The 16,545-nt window shown below is 33.5% G+C and overlaps 2 protein-coding genes across 6 annotated transcripts in view; one reads left to right on the forward strand and one right to left on the reverse strand.

Moving 5' to 3' along the window:
- The window catches only part of LOC135841590 (protein prickle-like), a 511,819-nt gene that overhangs the window by 359,319 nt on the left and 135,955 nt on the right, over positions 1-16,545 (reverse strand). The gene's annotated exons all lie outside the window — the stretch shown is intronic.
- On the forward strand, positions 7,451-15,103 carry LOC135841573 (polypeptide N-acetylgalactosaminyltransferase 3-like). 2 transcript variants are annotated; one of them, XM_065358587.1, is made up of 14 exons: positions 7,451-7,858; positions 9,834-10,049; positions 10,148-10,266; positions 10,348-10,528; positions 10,684-10,853; positions 10,947-11,114; positions 11,200-11,395; positions 11,539-11,656; positions 11,745-11,925; positions 12,393-12,535; positions 12,646-12,930; positions 13,019-13,570; positions 13,670-13,840; positions 14,933-15,103. In XM_065358587.1, the coding sequence occupies exons 2-12, from the start codon at positions 9,919-9,921 to the stop codon at positions 13,148-13,150; spliced, it is 1,824 nt and encodes a 607-aa protein (XP_065214659.1). In that variant the 5' UTR covers positions 7,451-7,858; positions 9,834-9,918; the 3' UTR covers positions 13,151-13,570; positions 13,670-13,840; positions 14,933-15,103. The 2 variants fall into 2 exon arrangements, with proteins under 2 accessions (XP_065214659.1, XP_065214657.1); XM_065358585.1 differs by having other exon boundaries at positions 13,670-13,828.

A 16,545-nucleotide genomic window follows, 5' to 3' on the forward strand; every position in this document is an offset into this window, starting at 1 on the left:
CTCGCAAAAGTTCACCTAGTCATCTTCTGAGGTAACTTACTCACTCAAGCAAATCACCTCAAGAGAGATGTATATGTCAAAAAATGAAAATGACGTCATACTTTTCAGGTTGAATTGTGACACGAGTTTTCAAAATTTCAAAAAATGCTCTCTATAACACAAAGATTTTTCCATCAATTTTAATCCTCCCACAAGCAATCACCTTCAAACATTTGCAGTTTGAATAACCATTTGAAGTCCCATGCCTTGTTTTTCTTCAAAAATTTCTTTTTTTACAAAAACGTATTTTATTTTAGCTCATCTTTTTTTCTATTTTAAAATGCTTGTTATCAATATTTTCATCTTGAAATATCAGATGCCTCAGAAGGCTTGATTTTGATTGATAATGATATCCGGTGTCATAAATGGAAAAATAGTCAATTTAAGGTTTATTGCCATTTGTGACATGAATACTTACTGAATGTGCGATTTCCAGCAAATTTTGAGTTCTAGGCAGCAACCGACCTCACTCAGTTTAAAGCACTTCAAATTTTATCCGTCAGTTTGTCTCATAGCCGAAAGGGTTAATAATGAAAAAAGTTCAAAACCAATAATTTAAGTATGTGTTGTAGTTATTTAAGACAAAATGCCATTCACAACTTCTGAGAATAAAAGGATTTCGGAAATCGAAAATTCAGGAAGGCATCCTGATTCCTGTTCAATAAAATTGTGAGTTTATACAAAAATCTATAGAGTAAAATCCTACTTATAAAATCTGTGATAGGTAAGTACTACCAAGTTGGCTAAGATGGATCATCTTTGACGTAGTTTTTTAGTACCTACACCAAGCCTCTCAAAACATAATTTTTCTACATCGAAGTTTGAAAGAAATTTATCATGAAAATCAACAGTTTTTAATGATAAAATGATTGTATGTATTCAGATTCGATGGCTAATAAGGTTGGCTAAGGTTGAATTTGAAATTGTGTAGCTGAAAATGAGTGGAGGGGAACAGAACGTATTCAGTTAATTTGCAATTAACCATAGACCATCATCCATTCTTCAACTCATGACCAAAGCATTTTAAATTAAGAGTATTGTTCCATAGTAAGTATTTTTTGCCTCTTTCGATGATGAACGTTTCTTCGATTAGGTAACCTGTTTTGGTGAGATTACAATTATTTAAAATAATGATAGATTCATGCATTAATTTTTGATATTTGAATTAGAGTAGGTATTGTTCCATAGGTAGTAAGTATTTTTTACCTCTTTCGATGATGAACGTTTCTTCTATTACCTAATAAATAACCTGTGTTGGTGAGATTACAATTTGAATTTCATAAGGTACAACAAAAGAAATCCAAAAAATTTAGCTTTCTTGACTATTTTTGAAAACCCTATTAAAAATTTTCAAGAAGTGTTTATAAAGAATTTGCGGAATTATGCATGATTTTTTTTGGGAGAAAATCCACAGAAAAACGTGTATTTTCACGTTCCAGGTGCAATGCATCATGCAAGGTGGATGTCAAATGCAATTTATTCCTTAAAAATCTATCTGTTTAGGAACGAATTTCGAATGAAAAATGCAACAAAGAATGCAATTTGTGATACATAGTTGCATTTTTTCATAGTAAAAATTCATGTCAATTATTGGTTTACATCGCAACTTACAACAAAAGATCCACAGTCAGACTTGAATCTTATACAAAAATTTTATTAATTAGGTACACTAGGTAACTTTTTTTGACTTTTTTTTTGCGTTTGGGTTGAAAATGGGCTCAATTGATAGTTTAGACCCTAAAACAACATGGCCCTACACATTTCGTATGAATACACAAGAAACGGTACAACAAAATGCCCAACAAAACGAGGATCAAGAAGTAGAAACTAAAGAAAATGAAAATCTAGAAAGTGACGAAGAATATATCAGTATTGACGATTCAAAGTGAGTTTTTCAAATTTGAGTTGTTTTAGTGGACAGGAGAGACGGTCGAAGTTGCGAAAATGACCGTTTTTGCGCTACTTCAAGAGTTTGTGGCGACATCTGCATTGTTTTGCGAAAAAAAAGTCATTTTCGGATTCTACGTACTTTTCCAAGTAAACCACTTTCCCCTATTTTTGATTTTCAAAGTTTCAAGCGTATAAGACAAATTTTTTTAAATACGAAAAATTCAATTTGAACTTCGGGTGAACATAGAGTTACGCGCCACGATTACGTGGTGGAGTAACGCCAGCGTCGCACGCTCTGAGTTTTAAAATGTTATACATAAAAATCTTCCATATGCGCTTGAAACTTCATAAGTCAAAAATCGGGGAAGTTGTTTACTTAAAAAAGTGCGTAGAATCCGATAATGACCTTAAAACAATACTGATATCGGTAGAAACTCGTGAATTAGGGCAAACACGGTCATTTTGCAACTTTGACAGTCTCTCCTGACCACAAAAACGACTCAAATTGAAAACCCCCTCTCTGTTTTTTGTTTTAGGATCTAAAGTATCGATTAAGCCTATTTTCAAACCGAACACAAATATGCAGCTGCCTTCAAGTCCAGAAGCGGTTGCATCAAGTATGAAATTGAGCAAATAAGTCTTTGAAAGCTGGCTCTCTATGTACGTACTTTCACTCGTAGTTAGTCTTATCTTACACCTGATGAACTCAATGAAGGTTACCAATGTCTTACCAATTTTTTAATTTACTATGTATGTAATGCAGGTGTCAAAACTTCACCTGTCAATCCTATAATGTCACACCTGTGCGTGGTGTTACCCGAGTACCAGAAAGAAACCATGTTGTACGGAGCTGACCAGTTCTCCTCAACATGGGGCATTAAAACCAAGAACTCTATTCCGAAATTCCTAGGAAGATGAATTTCTATGACTGAGTTATGTTTTTTTTTTTTTAATATCTTGTTACCTACCTATGTGTATTTTGAATCTTTATTAATTTAATTTTTTTTTCAATAGTTTACCGATGATACCATACCACTGCTTCCAACCTACAGCTAACATGTACGTTGTCATATGAATTTTTCCTTTGAATATTATTTTATTTCTTTAAATATTAATTTTATTGTTACTTATTTATACTAATTCTTTTTAAAATATTAATTTGATTTCTAATTTGATTTTTTACTGCATTTTTTCTTTCAAATAAAACATATCCTGTAAAAAAAGTGGAGGTTTTTTCAGATTTCTCATCTATAAATATACCTATGCTCATAACAAGGTAAAAAAAAATGACTACATGGGTACCAATTTACGAAAAATTATAGACTCTATTGATGAATTAAAGCAGTCAGTTATTCAAAAACTTGATAAACAAATTTTCTACATCTTCACAAAAGAACAGGTAAGTGGGTAACTGGGTATAAGAAATATTGTGTAGAATTTACCAATTTAGAAAATTCAAGTGACTGCTGCGATTTACGACGATTTGTGAGTTCCTGTCAATAATTCCATCAAAAAAGCTGAGCCTCTTAATATTGATAACTATGTTGAAATTTGCGACCTGATCAAAGCTTCTGGCTCAAAAACTAATTACAATTTTTCCGATTTTTGCAATGCTTATGCTAAGTTTTCCCTCGAAGATAAAAATGATAATGATTCCAACACCACCGTGATTAAAAAATCAATTTCAATCGATAGTTTAAATTCTACGATTTCTCCAGCTAGGTATTTTAAGGACGATATTCTCTTAATGGACAAATCAGAACAATCATTGGATTATCACGATTCTGATGATGAATGTGTTTCGGGTGGAAAGGGTGACTGGGATGTAGATCCTAACAACCCCAATGAAGTTGATTATTCTGATTTAACTCGTGAATTGGCAAGATCTCTTACGTCGTAATTATGCTGAGGGTGATACTTATGGTGGAAAATAGGAATCGCCATCAAAACGACAGTAATTCCAACGACGAAAATGTACATATTTCAAAACAATGTCGTGATTAACTAATAATATATTAGTTTATTATATAAATAAGAAAGATTTAAATAATTTTATTTTAATTTTATTAATTATATTATTTTTGAATATTATTTTGATAAAATTTTTAAGTAGGTAAGTTATATTTAAAAAAAAATATAGGTATGTATTGTTTTTTTTTTTTTTAGATTAAAAGTTGTAAGTTCAATACCTAACTTTGGTACTGTGAACTGCTATAAAAAAGCATGGATGTGTATATTAATTAGGCAATTAGAAAACACGTATTTTTTGTTTTTTGCGGTTTTTAGGTAATACGCATTTAAGCGACCTTATTTAGTATTTTTTGGGGGGCGGGGGGAGGGAGAATATCCTATCTTTGGGAATGTGTTTGTGATTTAGTTTTTTTTTTTAAATTGTTGTGTGATTTTTTTATATTACTTATGTAAAGGTACCTACACCTAATTACTTCTTAGTACCTATGTTACAAGTTATTATGTATTAATATTATTTTCAATTAGATTTTCAGAGAAAATTCCAATTTGTATTTTCTACATATTTTAAAAAATCATAAAATTGTCAATTGTTTGCCAATTCAAAATACTCGCAAAAAAATGTCAAATTTGTGTCAACATTTTTACGTTGGTAAATCATTGTCAGAAAATTGGCAATTTTACGAGCCAATTAAAACGGTCCACTCGAACTGTCAAAGTGGCAATTAGTTGAGAAATTTTTACCAACCTGTTGCCAAAGTAGGCTATTAAATTAAGCGTTTCTTATTGGTTTTTTTTTTCAAAAGTTCAGTATTGGCAATTGGCAATTGGCAATTTTATTGCCAAGAATCGATCGCTAATCGGGTAGAGAACCTCCAGAGGATGAACAGTAATTAGTTAGGTAATACATAAGTAAGTAAGTTTAATTAATAAAAGTTTGCAGCATTCAACTGCGTTTTGAAAAAACGGTTCAGTAATTCGTTTGTCCGTTTATCTGTCCGCCAGTCTGTACCTTGACTTCCAAAAAAACTGCAGTTTTAAAACTGTTATGAAACGGTTTTCACAGCGTTTTGGAACGTAATCATGCAAACAAAGATTTGAAACACTGTGTGTGTCAGACCATAATATCAAAATTATACATGGTTTTGAAACAGTTTTGAGACAGTTTCAAAACGTCAGCTTTTATCCTCTGTGAAATGGTTTCATTATTATAGTCTCACCTTCGGAGACCCCATTTTTCTAGCATTTATGGGATTAGCAGCTACGCTAACGACAGATTCTCAAAAATGAATTTTAGAATGAATAGAGGTGGTAGATTTCACCAAAATCAAGGAAGCAGAGGACGCGGATCTCGAAACAATTGGGGATTTCTGAGAAGTTACCCGAACGATGGAGAGAGGGAAGAAGTTCGACCAGAGCCAAGATTTAGGCCAAAGAAGTATCCAATTGATAAGGATACCCCCTCCCGTCAGGAGAAACCCATACCGGAGAAAAAGGAGACGACTGTAAAACCCGATTTGGCACCGAAACATTTATCCACAACTTTTATACGGAGCCAAAGAATGACCCAGCGCTAATGAAAGAAGCGATGGTTGATGGATTAAATGGTTGATACGTAAATAAATACTGATTCTGACCTTCGGAGACCGAGAAAGAGAAATTGGAAAGATGTATAATTTTCTTAAAAACCACCATTACATTTTTGAGATTGAATCGCAAAACTGATTCAGGCCCTCAGTGGTTCTCAAAGTTGTGAATTTCAATGTGAAAAGTAATTATCAGTTATAAAATTTGAGCTCGACATCTAAATCGAACGTATTTTCAAATAAAATAGCAAAAAAAATTCAATTCGCGATTTATCAAGCGCTTATTGAGGTCTCCATTCGATTCGTCATCTCAAATCTAGCTTCTTTTGAGTGATACCAGTTTTCGAAATGGGAACTGGTGCTTTCACATTCAAAAAATAGTGTTTTTTCATCCAAAAATGACCCTACTAGGGTGGGGGGGTATTGTTCCATCGCAGGGGCACGTAAGGAGCTGAAAAGGGCATGAGTGGATAAGATGGGTGATTTGGCCTTTTGCTCCTAGTGTAACGAAATCTTAGGGGTAGGTAAGTACCATTGAGCCATGTTCACTGACGAAGTTTCAGACCTCAATTGTGAGTGGTCCTTGAGTAATGAGCTTTTTACTCAAAATGGTTTTTATTTTTTTTCTCTGGATTGACTTGACCGATTTCTTTCAAACTTGAACCAACTTACAGATCATCAAAAGGGCTTTAATTGAAAAAATTGACAGCTCCCCCCACCATTTCCCCTCCTCAAAATATTAAAATCAAACTTTCAACCCCTTCCTTTCCTAAGAACCCCAAGAGGTAAACTTTTTAAACCAAATTTTTTAGATGCGTTTTTAACCCTAGAATAACATATATTTTGCTCAAAATTTTATTTTATTGGGCACATGGTCAAAAATGAGAAAAAGTGGGGGTGCTGAATGATTTTTTTAGAGTAATAATGAGAACAACAGAATAAGGATGAAGTTATTGACGTGATTCTTCTCATACTATTACTGTTTATACCAATATTTGACGATAATCAGAGTGCTAAAACAGTCGGACCCTCATTTCAACATCCGTGCCCCCCCCCAATTTGGGGGCCAGAACAAAACTAGCAATATGGGTGTCTTTTTCATATAAATTGACCCTCCCGAACACGAATATGAACTCGAAATAACCATCAGACTCTTCTGAATACCATATTTATAGAGGATGAGTGCAATATAAAGTGAATTAGATTGAACTTTCCCCCACTACAATGAAAAAATCTAAACAGTAAACAATAAGGTTGCTGGTAAGTACATTTTTTCATTTTTTTTTTAAATTTTTAAAATGCAAAATTCCTACTCGAGCAATTCAACACTATTGAAAAGTGACCACTATTAATGGACAACTTATTAAATTAGTGGCTTCATCATTCTCAAGCGTAACCGCTTTGATAATGAACGACTCTAATCGGCTCTGGTCATAACAAAGATGAGTCAAGTACCTGTTCTAAAAAAAATCCATTCGTTCGTAGCAAAAACTGTGTTTTTTCTTTTTCGCTTTATTTGTTTTTTTTCTTTTTATCCACCAAAAGATACAGGTCGGTAATTCTATACAATTTGTTCCGGTTCTTTTATGCTCGAGTATACAGGATTCGATGACTACCTTTACCTGAAGAAGAAGAAGAGGTGTATGTGAAATATAAACGAGACGAAGGAAGCAGGTAAAACTCACACTGACGAGATTTACTTTTTGGATACGCATTGCGATACAGCGTTGTCAATAGTTACTCGCCGAAACAAAGTACCTATAATAGCAATGACAATGAAATTCATCCGTAAAAATTTTCGACAAATGTTTTCTTACGTCGCATAAGTTCCCGAAGTCAATGACGTCTTCGATGATACAGCTTGCCGCGTGTTCGTGTGTTTATTTGGAACCGGTTACAACGGAACCGGGTGACGAATGGCGGGGTACCAGGTACCATACTTTATTTTCAAGGTACCCCTACCCACTAACCATTATCAGCAGATATGCTGTCTGCGTTACCAAGAGGCAAGAACCAAGCTTCTCCAGTTGGAGTAAAACTGTGCATCTTGGTTGATGGTGCTAATTGAAGGAAATTTTCCTCATGTGTCGATCGAGTTTTCTTAATTTAGCGTTCACGTAATATGCCTAAAGATTTACATACAAGTGATCGACAAACGGATATGAATGGTGATGAGTATTTCGTGTTTTCACTATCGACCGGTGTTACTGTTTTGTCTTTGTGATTGTGTAAGAAATTCGTGCTCGAGTGTTGTGCTCGCGAAAACGAGATCGATTTGTGATTACAAAATCTCAATTGTGGACAAAGATGCGGAATTATCGATTTTAATGCAGCATTGGAGCGGATTATCCATGTAGCTTTAATTTTTATTACCAGTGAGTAGAATTGTTCGAGTAAAAACAATATATTTTTTAGTCTCGTTAAAGGTGAAGCTAATTTTCTGCAAAAAGTGGTTCTACATGAATCTAGAGCCACTCAGAATACGTCAATTGAGCCGAAATTTGCTTCAATGGAACAGTATGTTACCAGTTGGCCAAAAATAAGGACCAGATTTCGATCGATCGAAAATCGACTTCTGGAGAATTAAGAGAAGTACAGGTATCAATTTTCTATAGAAAGAGTTAGTCTAGGAATGAAAATCGTTTTGAAAACCAAAGTGGACCCCTCGAATTGACGACGATTATTTTTGGCCAGATCTGGAGCCTCCAGCAAAAGCGTAAATTCAGCATTTTGAATCGATTGGGACAGATGAATTGTAAATCCGAGGTGACGAGTTGAAAACCTCAGAATTATAAAATAAAATTCTCCAAAATCGTATATTTTTGAAAGGAATTTCATTTTCCAGTACGCTATGGAATCGTCAGCGTTTGCTGGAGGCTCCAAATCATCTTGAAAGTATGAGTAGAGATCTGTTCGAAGGGAGGAAACGGTTTGACTGGAAGCTGAAAATGATTTTCTGCATAAACAAGCAGTTCTAATTTCCTTTCCTTTTTTTTAGGTTTTCAATTTTTGAAAAAAAAATCTGGATTTGTGATTCGGTTGCCATTCTGAAAAGTAATCACAATCGATTTGGACGATTAACTTCACGCCTGAGAGGAAGTTTTCATCAACTTTCTGCAAAAATTTGTGATTTTGGATTTTTTTTAAATGGGAGATTTCAAATTTTCGAATAAAATCACATCACCGATAATTACGCAACATTACTGAAATTTCTGCAAAGGTAGTAAAAAATGCTAGAAAAAAGCGAAGATTTCCAAAAAGCATTAAAAACACTCTAAACTAACAAAAACCGTACAATACGATTTTTTTCAAGTTTTCAAAACTCTAGCAGAATGCCCAGCATAGTAACACTACATATTAGGAACTCAAAAGGAATTTTCCAAGTTTACAAAGGTTGGACTTGATACATAAAATTTAACTTCAGTGTAAGACTGTAAGTAACACGAAGTGCTACAAAGTGGTCATTTTCCCCAAATTCCTTCAAAGACCCACCAGACGTTGAAAATTGATCATGTGTATCTTTTTTTACTATGATTTTAACAAATCCCATTGACTTCAGGGTAGGTTATGCGAAAAATAAAAATAGAAAATATTGGAGGATTTTGACCAAATTCAGTGGAGACCTTTATTATTTCAAGTTGAAAACGCACTCAGAAAAAATTTGAGTTCCGGAGTGCCCCTGGAGGAGAAAGAGAGGGACATTTTCAAAAATACTGAGATTTTTTGCTTTAGCTCCAACGCAACCTGTTTAGTGAAAAAATGGTTCAGTTCCAAAATATGTATAGCATTTGAGATTCTAAATAAATCTAGGTCATGGCCATCAAAATCTAAGCCCACTTTAAGAGTTCTACTTGGCGGTTAAAAATTTGCAGATTAATTTTGTATTTGGGTAAATTTGTGTTTGGAAAATTTTTTTCCCTTAAAATTACTCTTTCACTACACATAGAAATAATTGACAATTTTCTCTGAATTACGAAAAGTTACCATAAATTTTGTAAAGTTACATTAAGACAGTAAGTAATAGGTATACCAGAAATGTTGGAGATTGACCAAATGCATATTCAATTTGTCAACTTCTTGAATGTTGGACAGCAATTTCTTCAAAGTTTTCAAAAAGTTAAGTGTGAAGAATTCACTGCAACTGTTTCATAGTTCTTAAAACTCAAACAAAATTCACAAAAAAAATCGAAAAATCATTCCTCTTAGACTTAATGAATTTCTTTGTTCTTTTGAAGCCAAGATGAGGCAAACTTAAGAGTAATTGTTACAAAAATTTTGGTACCTACTTAGTACTTACTCACTAATTAACTCATTTTTTCGTCTGTTTGTTTTGTTTGTTTGCTTTTTTAGATCATGTTCCCTTTTGGCTGTGATGTAACATTTAGAAGAAACACGTCTATTCTATTCTACTCGAGTTAATTTATTTAAATTAGACATGTGCTTAGTTTCGTTACACCGTAAATTTCGACGAAAATTATGCATTTTATTGTCCCTGCTGGTTTTCCTATTTTCTTTCCTAACGCTGATTGCAATTTGGCAACGCATCCACGAAATATCTAACTCTAGGTAAGCTGGAAGAATTTTACAAAAATGCAGAATGCAGCATTTAGTACAGTCAATTTTCATTCGAATTTTTTCATCTTCAATTTATTTGATTCGTACAGTCGATACAAAAACCATTTGCGAAACCAGCACAGCTCATTTAAGGATATTCACGTCGTAGTAGGACATTATTTAGGAGAAAACGACAACGATGGGCTTCCATCAACCAACCTAACCGATGGTAAAAATGACTTCTTCTAATAAATCATCAACTCGTAAAAACTCGTCCAGCAATTTACACGTTTTGAATAATTTTGCTTAGAATTTCTCAACGCAAATTTATTCGATCCTAAACCAAAAGAAGGCGAAAATGGGCAAGCTGTGATAATACCGTCATATTTATCCGCTCGAATGCGTCAACTATTCCGCATTAACAGATTTAATCTGATGGCCAGCGATAGAATTCCGCTCAATAGAACACTTCCGGATGTTCGAAAGAAAAAGTGCGTTTGTAATTTTACAACAGTTAATTTTCTAACCATAAAATGAATTTCATTTTACGATTCAGTGCTTCCAGTGCATATACCTACCTATTCATCCTAGAATTTCTTTCGTCTCTTCTTCTCGTCTATTTATTTTTGTTGTTGCGGTTTTTCAGGTGCTTGAAAAACGTGTACGAAATAAAACCCGATGAAACGGTTTCTGTAATAATTGTATTTTACAACGAGGCTTGGTCCACCTTACTCAGGACTGTTACCAGTGTGATAAATCGTTCGCCGAGGCATTTGTTGAAGGAAATCATTTTGGTAGATGATGCCAGTAACAGAGGTAAGTCATACTTTTGCCACATTTATCAACCCAAGTACGAGTATAGGTTTCAGGGGATAATTGAGAATTGAATGCTCTCATTTTTATATTTAGATTTCTTAAAACAACCTCTGGATGATTACGTTTCCAAACTCTCCACATTTACCTATGTGATCCATTCCACCGAAAGAAAGGGTCTAATCCGTTCGAGATTGCTGGGAGCTCGTCAAGCAAAAGGAAGCATTTTGGTGTTTTTGGATGCCCATTGCGAATGCACAGTTGGTAAGAGAAATATTTCCAATTACAACTATGAAAAAGTGTTGGTTCAAATTGTAACTTTTGTTGGATCTGACACATTCATGTGTAGGTTGGTTGGAAAGCTTAGTTCACCATGTTTCATCGAATAAAACGAGAGTCGCTTGTCCGGTCATCGACATAATAAGCGATGAGACATTCGCTTATATCAGAAGTTTTGAAAAACATCTGGGTGCCTTCAATTGGGATCTTCATTTTCGTTGGTATGCTATAGATAGACGCATGGATAATCCTGTACAGCCATTCAAGTGAGTAAAATTTGCTTACGAAAATCTGTTCTGGTCACTTCGAGAATTCATCCCCACATTAAGATAGTGACTTTATAAAAAAAAAAAGAAGCAAATAGGTATTCAAACACTTAAGATCCTGATATTTTATAATTTTGTTACAGAACTCCAGTAATGGCCGGCGGACTGTTTGCTATCAATAAAGAATATTTTTTCGAAATAGGTGCTTATGACGACCAGATGGAGATCTGGGGAGGTGAAAACTTGGAGTTATCTTTTCGGGTAGGTAAACGAAATACAAACACTATATAGTTCAGGTTACTTTATACTTCATCTATCTATACGTATTTAAAATACGAATTTGTTTCAGATTTGGCAATGTGGAGGCAGTATTGATATCGTGCCATGTTCACATGTTGGTCACATTTTTCGAAAATCGTCACCATATATATTTCCAGGAGGCGTTTCAAAAGTGCTGTATTCGAATTTAATTCGAGTAGCACTCGTTTGGATGGATGACTGGGGCGAATTCTATTTGAAATTTCATCCTGGTAAGTTATCAACATTTTTAACATTATTGGGAAAAGTTTCACGATAATTTCAAAAACTAAAAAAGCGAATGTTTTTTTCAAAAAAAAAAAAAAAAAAAAAATAGATAATTATTACTTAATTGTGTTTTTAATACGTCGATTTTACATAGTAAGTAACTTATTTCACTGGTTTGTATCGAAATTGAGTTTCGATGATTTGCTTTTGTTTTTCATCTATCATTAAAAAATGAACGCTCCATACAACTGATTCAAAATGACGTTGGGATTGGAAGAGGTTTCTGATGCAGAAATATATTTTATTTTAGATAGAATTCATGTTTCAATTTTTTTTTCATGTCAGCACGACCTGCTAAGATATTCAAAAAAAAAGTTCCTACTGGGGGGAGGGGGGAAGCAAAAAATTTTACAAGCGTAAATAGAAGACACTCAAATTTATATGTACTAAAATGCATTTTTAATATTTGCAGACACGAAATCGATAAAAAATGAGCTAGACGTTCGAGAGAGAAAAGAACTCAGAAGAAAACTGCACTGCAATAATTTCAAATGGTATTTGGAGAATGTATGGAGTCAACGTTTCATGCCCATGAAAAATAGAATATTTGGAAAGGTAAATTTCTAAATACCCGTTGTTATGAAAAGAAAAATAATTCCAAACTTTGTATTGGTCGAATAGTACAGTAATGTAATGTAATTAATACGAATGTAATTCCATATCAGATTCGTCATTCCATTTCTGGTTTATGTTTGGAAAAACCAACTGGCAAAAGCTTTCATAATCAACCAACCGGAGTGGCCTCAGTTACCGAATGTTCATCGAATATGGATCTCTATCAAATGTTTGTTTTGGCTCGTTACGAATCGCAAAATAATACAGTCAGTATTGCTACCGATGAATCTGTTTGTTTGGACGTCATAAGAGAGGCGAATGCTGATAATAAACTGAAAGTATTTTTCTCGGCTTGTACCAATTCGAATAAACAAAAATGGATCTATAATGTCGACGTAAGTGTAACGTGAAGAATATTGAAGATCGATTTTTCATTTCAATGTCTAGTATAATGCGTTATTTTATTTTTCAACTTTTTTCCAGCAACTCTACATCAAACACCAGTCGACAAATCTATGCGTTGAAGTCGCCCCGAATGAACGTTATTTAATTTTAAGTAACTGTACAAGAAACGAAAACCAAAAGTGGAACTTGCAATTAATACCTTGGAAATAAAATATATACTTGTTTTGCTCGTATATCTATTAATAAATACGCGACTTATTCTTCGTTTCATAATTCCTTCCACTTTAAACGTTCATTGACGAGAATTTCACGATGAAAAAAATGATAACACTGCGAAGTGGGAAGGGGAATGCAAATGACGATCCATACGGTAAGTAATAACTAGACCAGTGTGACTAATCAGCCGGTAACTTTCGGTACTCAATTACTCATTATCAATTCGTAGTATCTACATATGAGTTAACTTCGATCGTATAATCGTACCTTTGTGTCGCGATATTAATTAATACGTAAATATGGTGTTGAAAAACGCGTACGAAAGTTTATCGAAATTTTTATCATTCTGGTACATGAGGTATCTGCTAACCACCGAACTATACATTGTAGAGCCATGGGAAAGAGCTGTCATGCGTATCCTTTTTGAATTTCGATTATCGGGTAAATTAGTCGAGTTTCCAGTAAGTTCAATATATCCATCTGTACGGTAAATTCCTTAATGCTTGGCTGTAGATATTATAATCGTACTCTTCGTGTTGGTGCTATCCTATATCAATATGAGCTTGGTAGGTTATTACAGCTACGGAGTTTCTTACGTTCGGTCATTGTGGTGATAACGTTTCCAAGACTTCCACAAGACTCCAATAGACCAAAGATTCAACATTAGCGACGGTAATACAATAGGTACATACATATACATTTAAGTATTTGGGGCTGTTAGTTAGTTTAACCTTCGGGATCTCGAAATTATACTACGAAATTGTTCAAAGTGAACATCGAAAGATTATAAGTAGTTGTTGATTACGTATCTAAATGAACCACATAAGATTACGATAAATAAATATTATACACTAGAATTGAATTTTTAAAAATCTTAATAGGTACCTATAGTTCTTTCGGAGCGTTTCCAAGCAATACCTTTTGTTTTCTGGTTTGAACACTGCATGGTTCTGTTGGGATAGGATAAATTATACGACTAAGCACGCACAAGGAACAAAAACCGACAACTGGGGTACATATTTTTCACAAAAATTCTAATAACAGATCAAATTTCGAAAGTTTTCCCATAAATAACGAAAGTGAAAATTATCCGGAAACTTGCAGAAAACCTCTGAGTATACAGAAAACTGAAAACAATTGGAAGAAAATTGGCGAATCCGGTTTACCGTTTCCAATATTTTTTTTTCTCTTGTTTGATATAAAATGTTTGTTCGGTTATAAATTTTCAAAAAAAATTTGTATTTCAATCCAAAATTACCAATGTTTCATTCCAAATTGACCCAAAGTTGATAAAAATAAAAAATTTCTCAAACACCTTTGTTTAGTTTGTTTACAAATGTCGTCCTTTCCCTCCTCCCTTCATTTCATTCCCATCAAATATCACGGCGGAAAAAAAACAAAATTGAGTCAAAAAATGATGAAAATTCAAAAATTGGGTAAAAAATGTATCAATTTTAAGATAAAGGGGAATTATAAAAATGAAGAACTAGTGTAGCACGTTAATTAAGATTTTTTCATCATGCTCCACATTCAAATTTATGCTAATAAACCACAGTAATTGTTTAATCTTTGAACTTGACTTCGATACTGAATGACTAAGTATGACATGAACATGGTCTTCTATAACCCCACTTCATGGTTATATATCATTTTGAATTCTGATAACTGATGTATTTTCCACTCGAGAGTCAAGAGAACCACTGCGACTACTCGTATAGGACAGACGTTTCCTCACTCGATTTCATTAATGAGCTAATCACGTAATGTTGATTTCAGGTGAACACCTATCTGCATCGAGCTAGAGATGGGGACATCAAACCGAGTTACCCATTCATATACGAGTACTCATTAAAATGGACAAACTTTCCTAAAGAGAAGAAGACCACATACCTACATCGCAATTATTTCAGATTAATGCTTTATTAATAAATAATTTTCTACTTACGACGAATTTGAAGATTCATTTCACAGTGTGTCTTGACAAAATTTCAAAATGAAAAAGTAGGACATGAGTAGGACTTTTAGCAGGACTTTCAGCAGGTCATTTTTCGAGCACTTGTGGAATTTTTTAAGGTGGAAGGGGTGGGGGGGGTCAGAATTTACATTCAAGTTTTTGGCCAAATTTTTGTAAAAAATGTTTGCTTTTCTGATGATTTCCCAAAAACATAACGTTTCACTTCAATTTTTCGTTTCATTTTCTCGTTATCAATTTCAAAAATTGACGAATATCAGATCATGTTTGCTTAAAATCAAAAACTCGAATTCTTCTATTTCGATTGTAAATATTTCATATTATTATTTGTTTCAAAATTTTGAAATTCGAATACCTAGTTCTTTTGTTGAACAATTGAAAATGGAAAAAGAAAAGCAAATGGACCCTAAAGCTCTCGAAATTTTGTTTAAAAATTGTAAAATTCGTATACTTACTTCCTATTTTTTTTTTTTTTTTTTTTTGAAAAAATTCAAAATGAAAAGAGAAAAGAAAACGGGCTTGAACGAAGCGAGTGCAAAAGTTCTCAAAAATCAGTATATCGAGAGGTATAAAAACAATTTTTTTTGTGTGATGAGTTACTTATAAAAAGTTAAATGTTTTGCTTCAAAATTTCAAAATTCAATGATGATTTTTTTTTGGAAAATTCAAAATTGAAAAAGAAAAGCAAACGGACCCGAGCGAAACGAGGGCAAATCCCGAAAATAAGTATTTCGAAGGGTATGAAAACGATGGTTTTTTTTTGTATGATATAATGAAGAAGTTCATTATTTTCGTTTCAATTTTAAAAAAAATCAAACTTGAAAAAGAAAAGCAAACAATCCTGAATGAAGCGAGGCCAAAAGCTTTCAAAAATACAATCAAGTCTTGTGAAATAAAAATTAAACGTTTATGAAGAGAGGAGTGATTTTTCTGATTCAAACTTTGAACATTTCTTGAATTTGAACAATACGTTTTCATAATAAATATAAAAAAATGAAAACATTTCGATATAATTTCCCATTTATATGCTTAATTTTTTCTTTTCTTATTGCACTATATTTTTAGTACATAAATTTTATAACGTAATGGATACCTTTTTCGAACTTTCCGTCATATTGAGCGTATTCAAAATGGAATCAATACGGATAAACATCAATATACAATCGGTATGCTCCTATATAAGAAATCAATTACGAAATCTGGCATGTAAACGCACGTGCCTACTCGTACATGGAACATACCTCGACGTATACCATTACATCTAGTACCTACGGTGATGCCAACAGAACCGAACACACGAATCCATCTCCTATAGCCCTGGAAGTTTGCGCCAGGAGGCGGAAACAAAAGTATAATACGAAAAGCCAGCTTCAGACGACGTGCTGAGGGGGTAAGAAAAAAAAAGGAACACATTTGC

Source organism: Planococcus citri, chromosome 3 (assembly GCF_950023065.1).
Source record: "Planococcus citri chromosome 3, ihPlaCitr1.1, whole genome shotgun sequence".
Classification (NCBI taxonomy): domain Eukaryota; kingdom Metazoa; phylum Arthropoda; class Insecta; order Hemiptera; family Pseudococcidae; genus Planococcus; species Planococcus citri.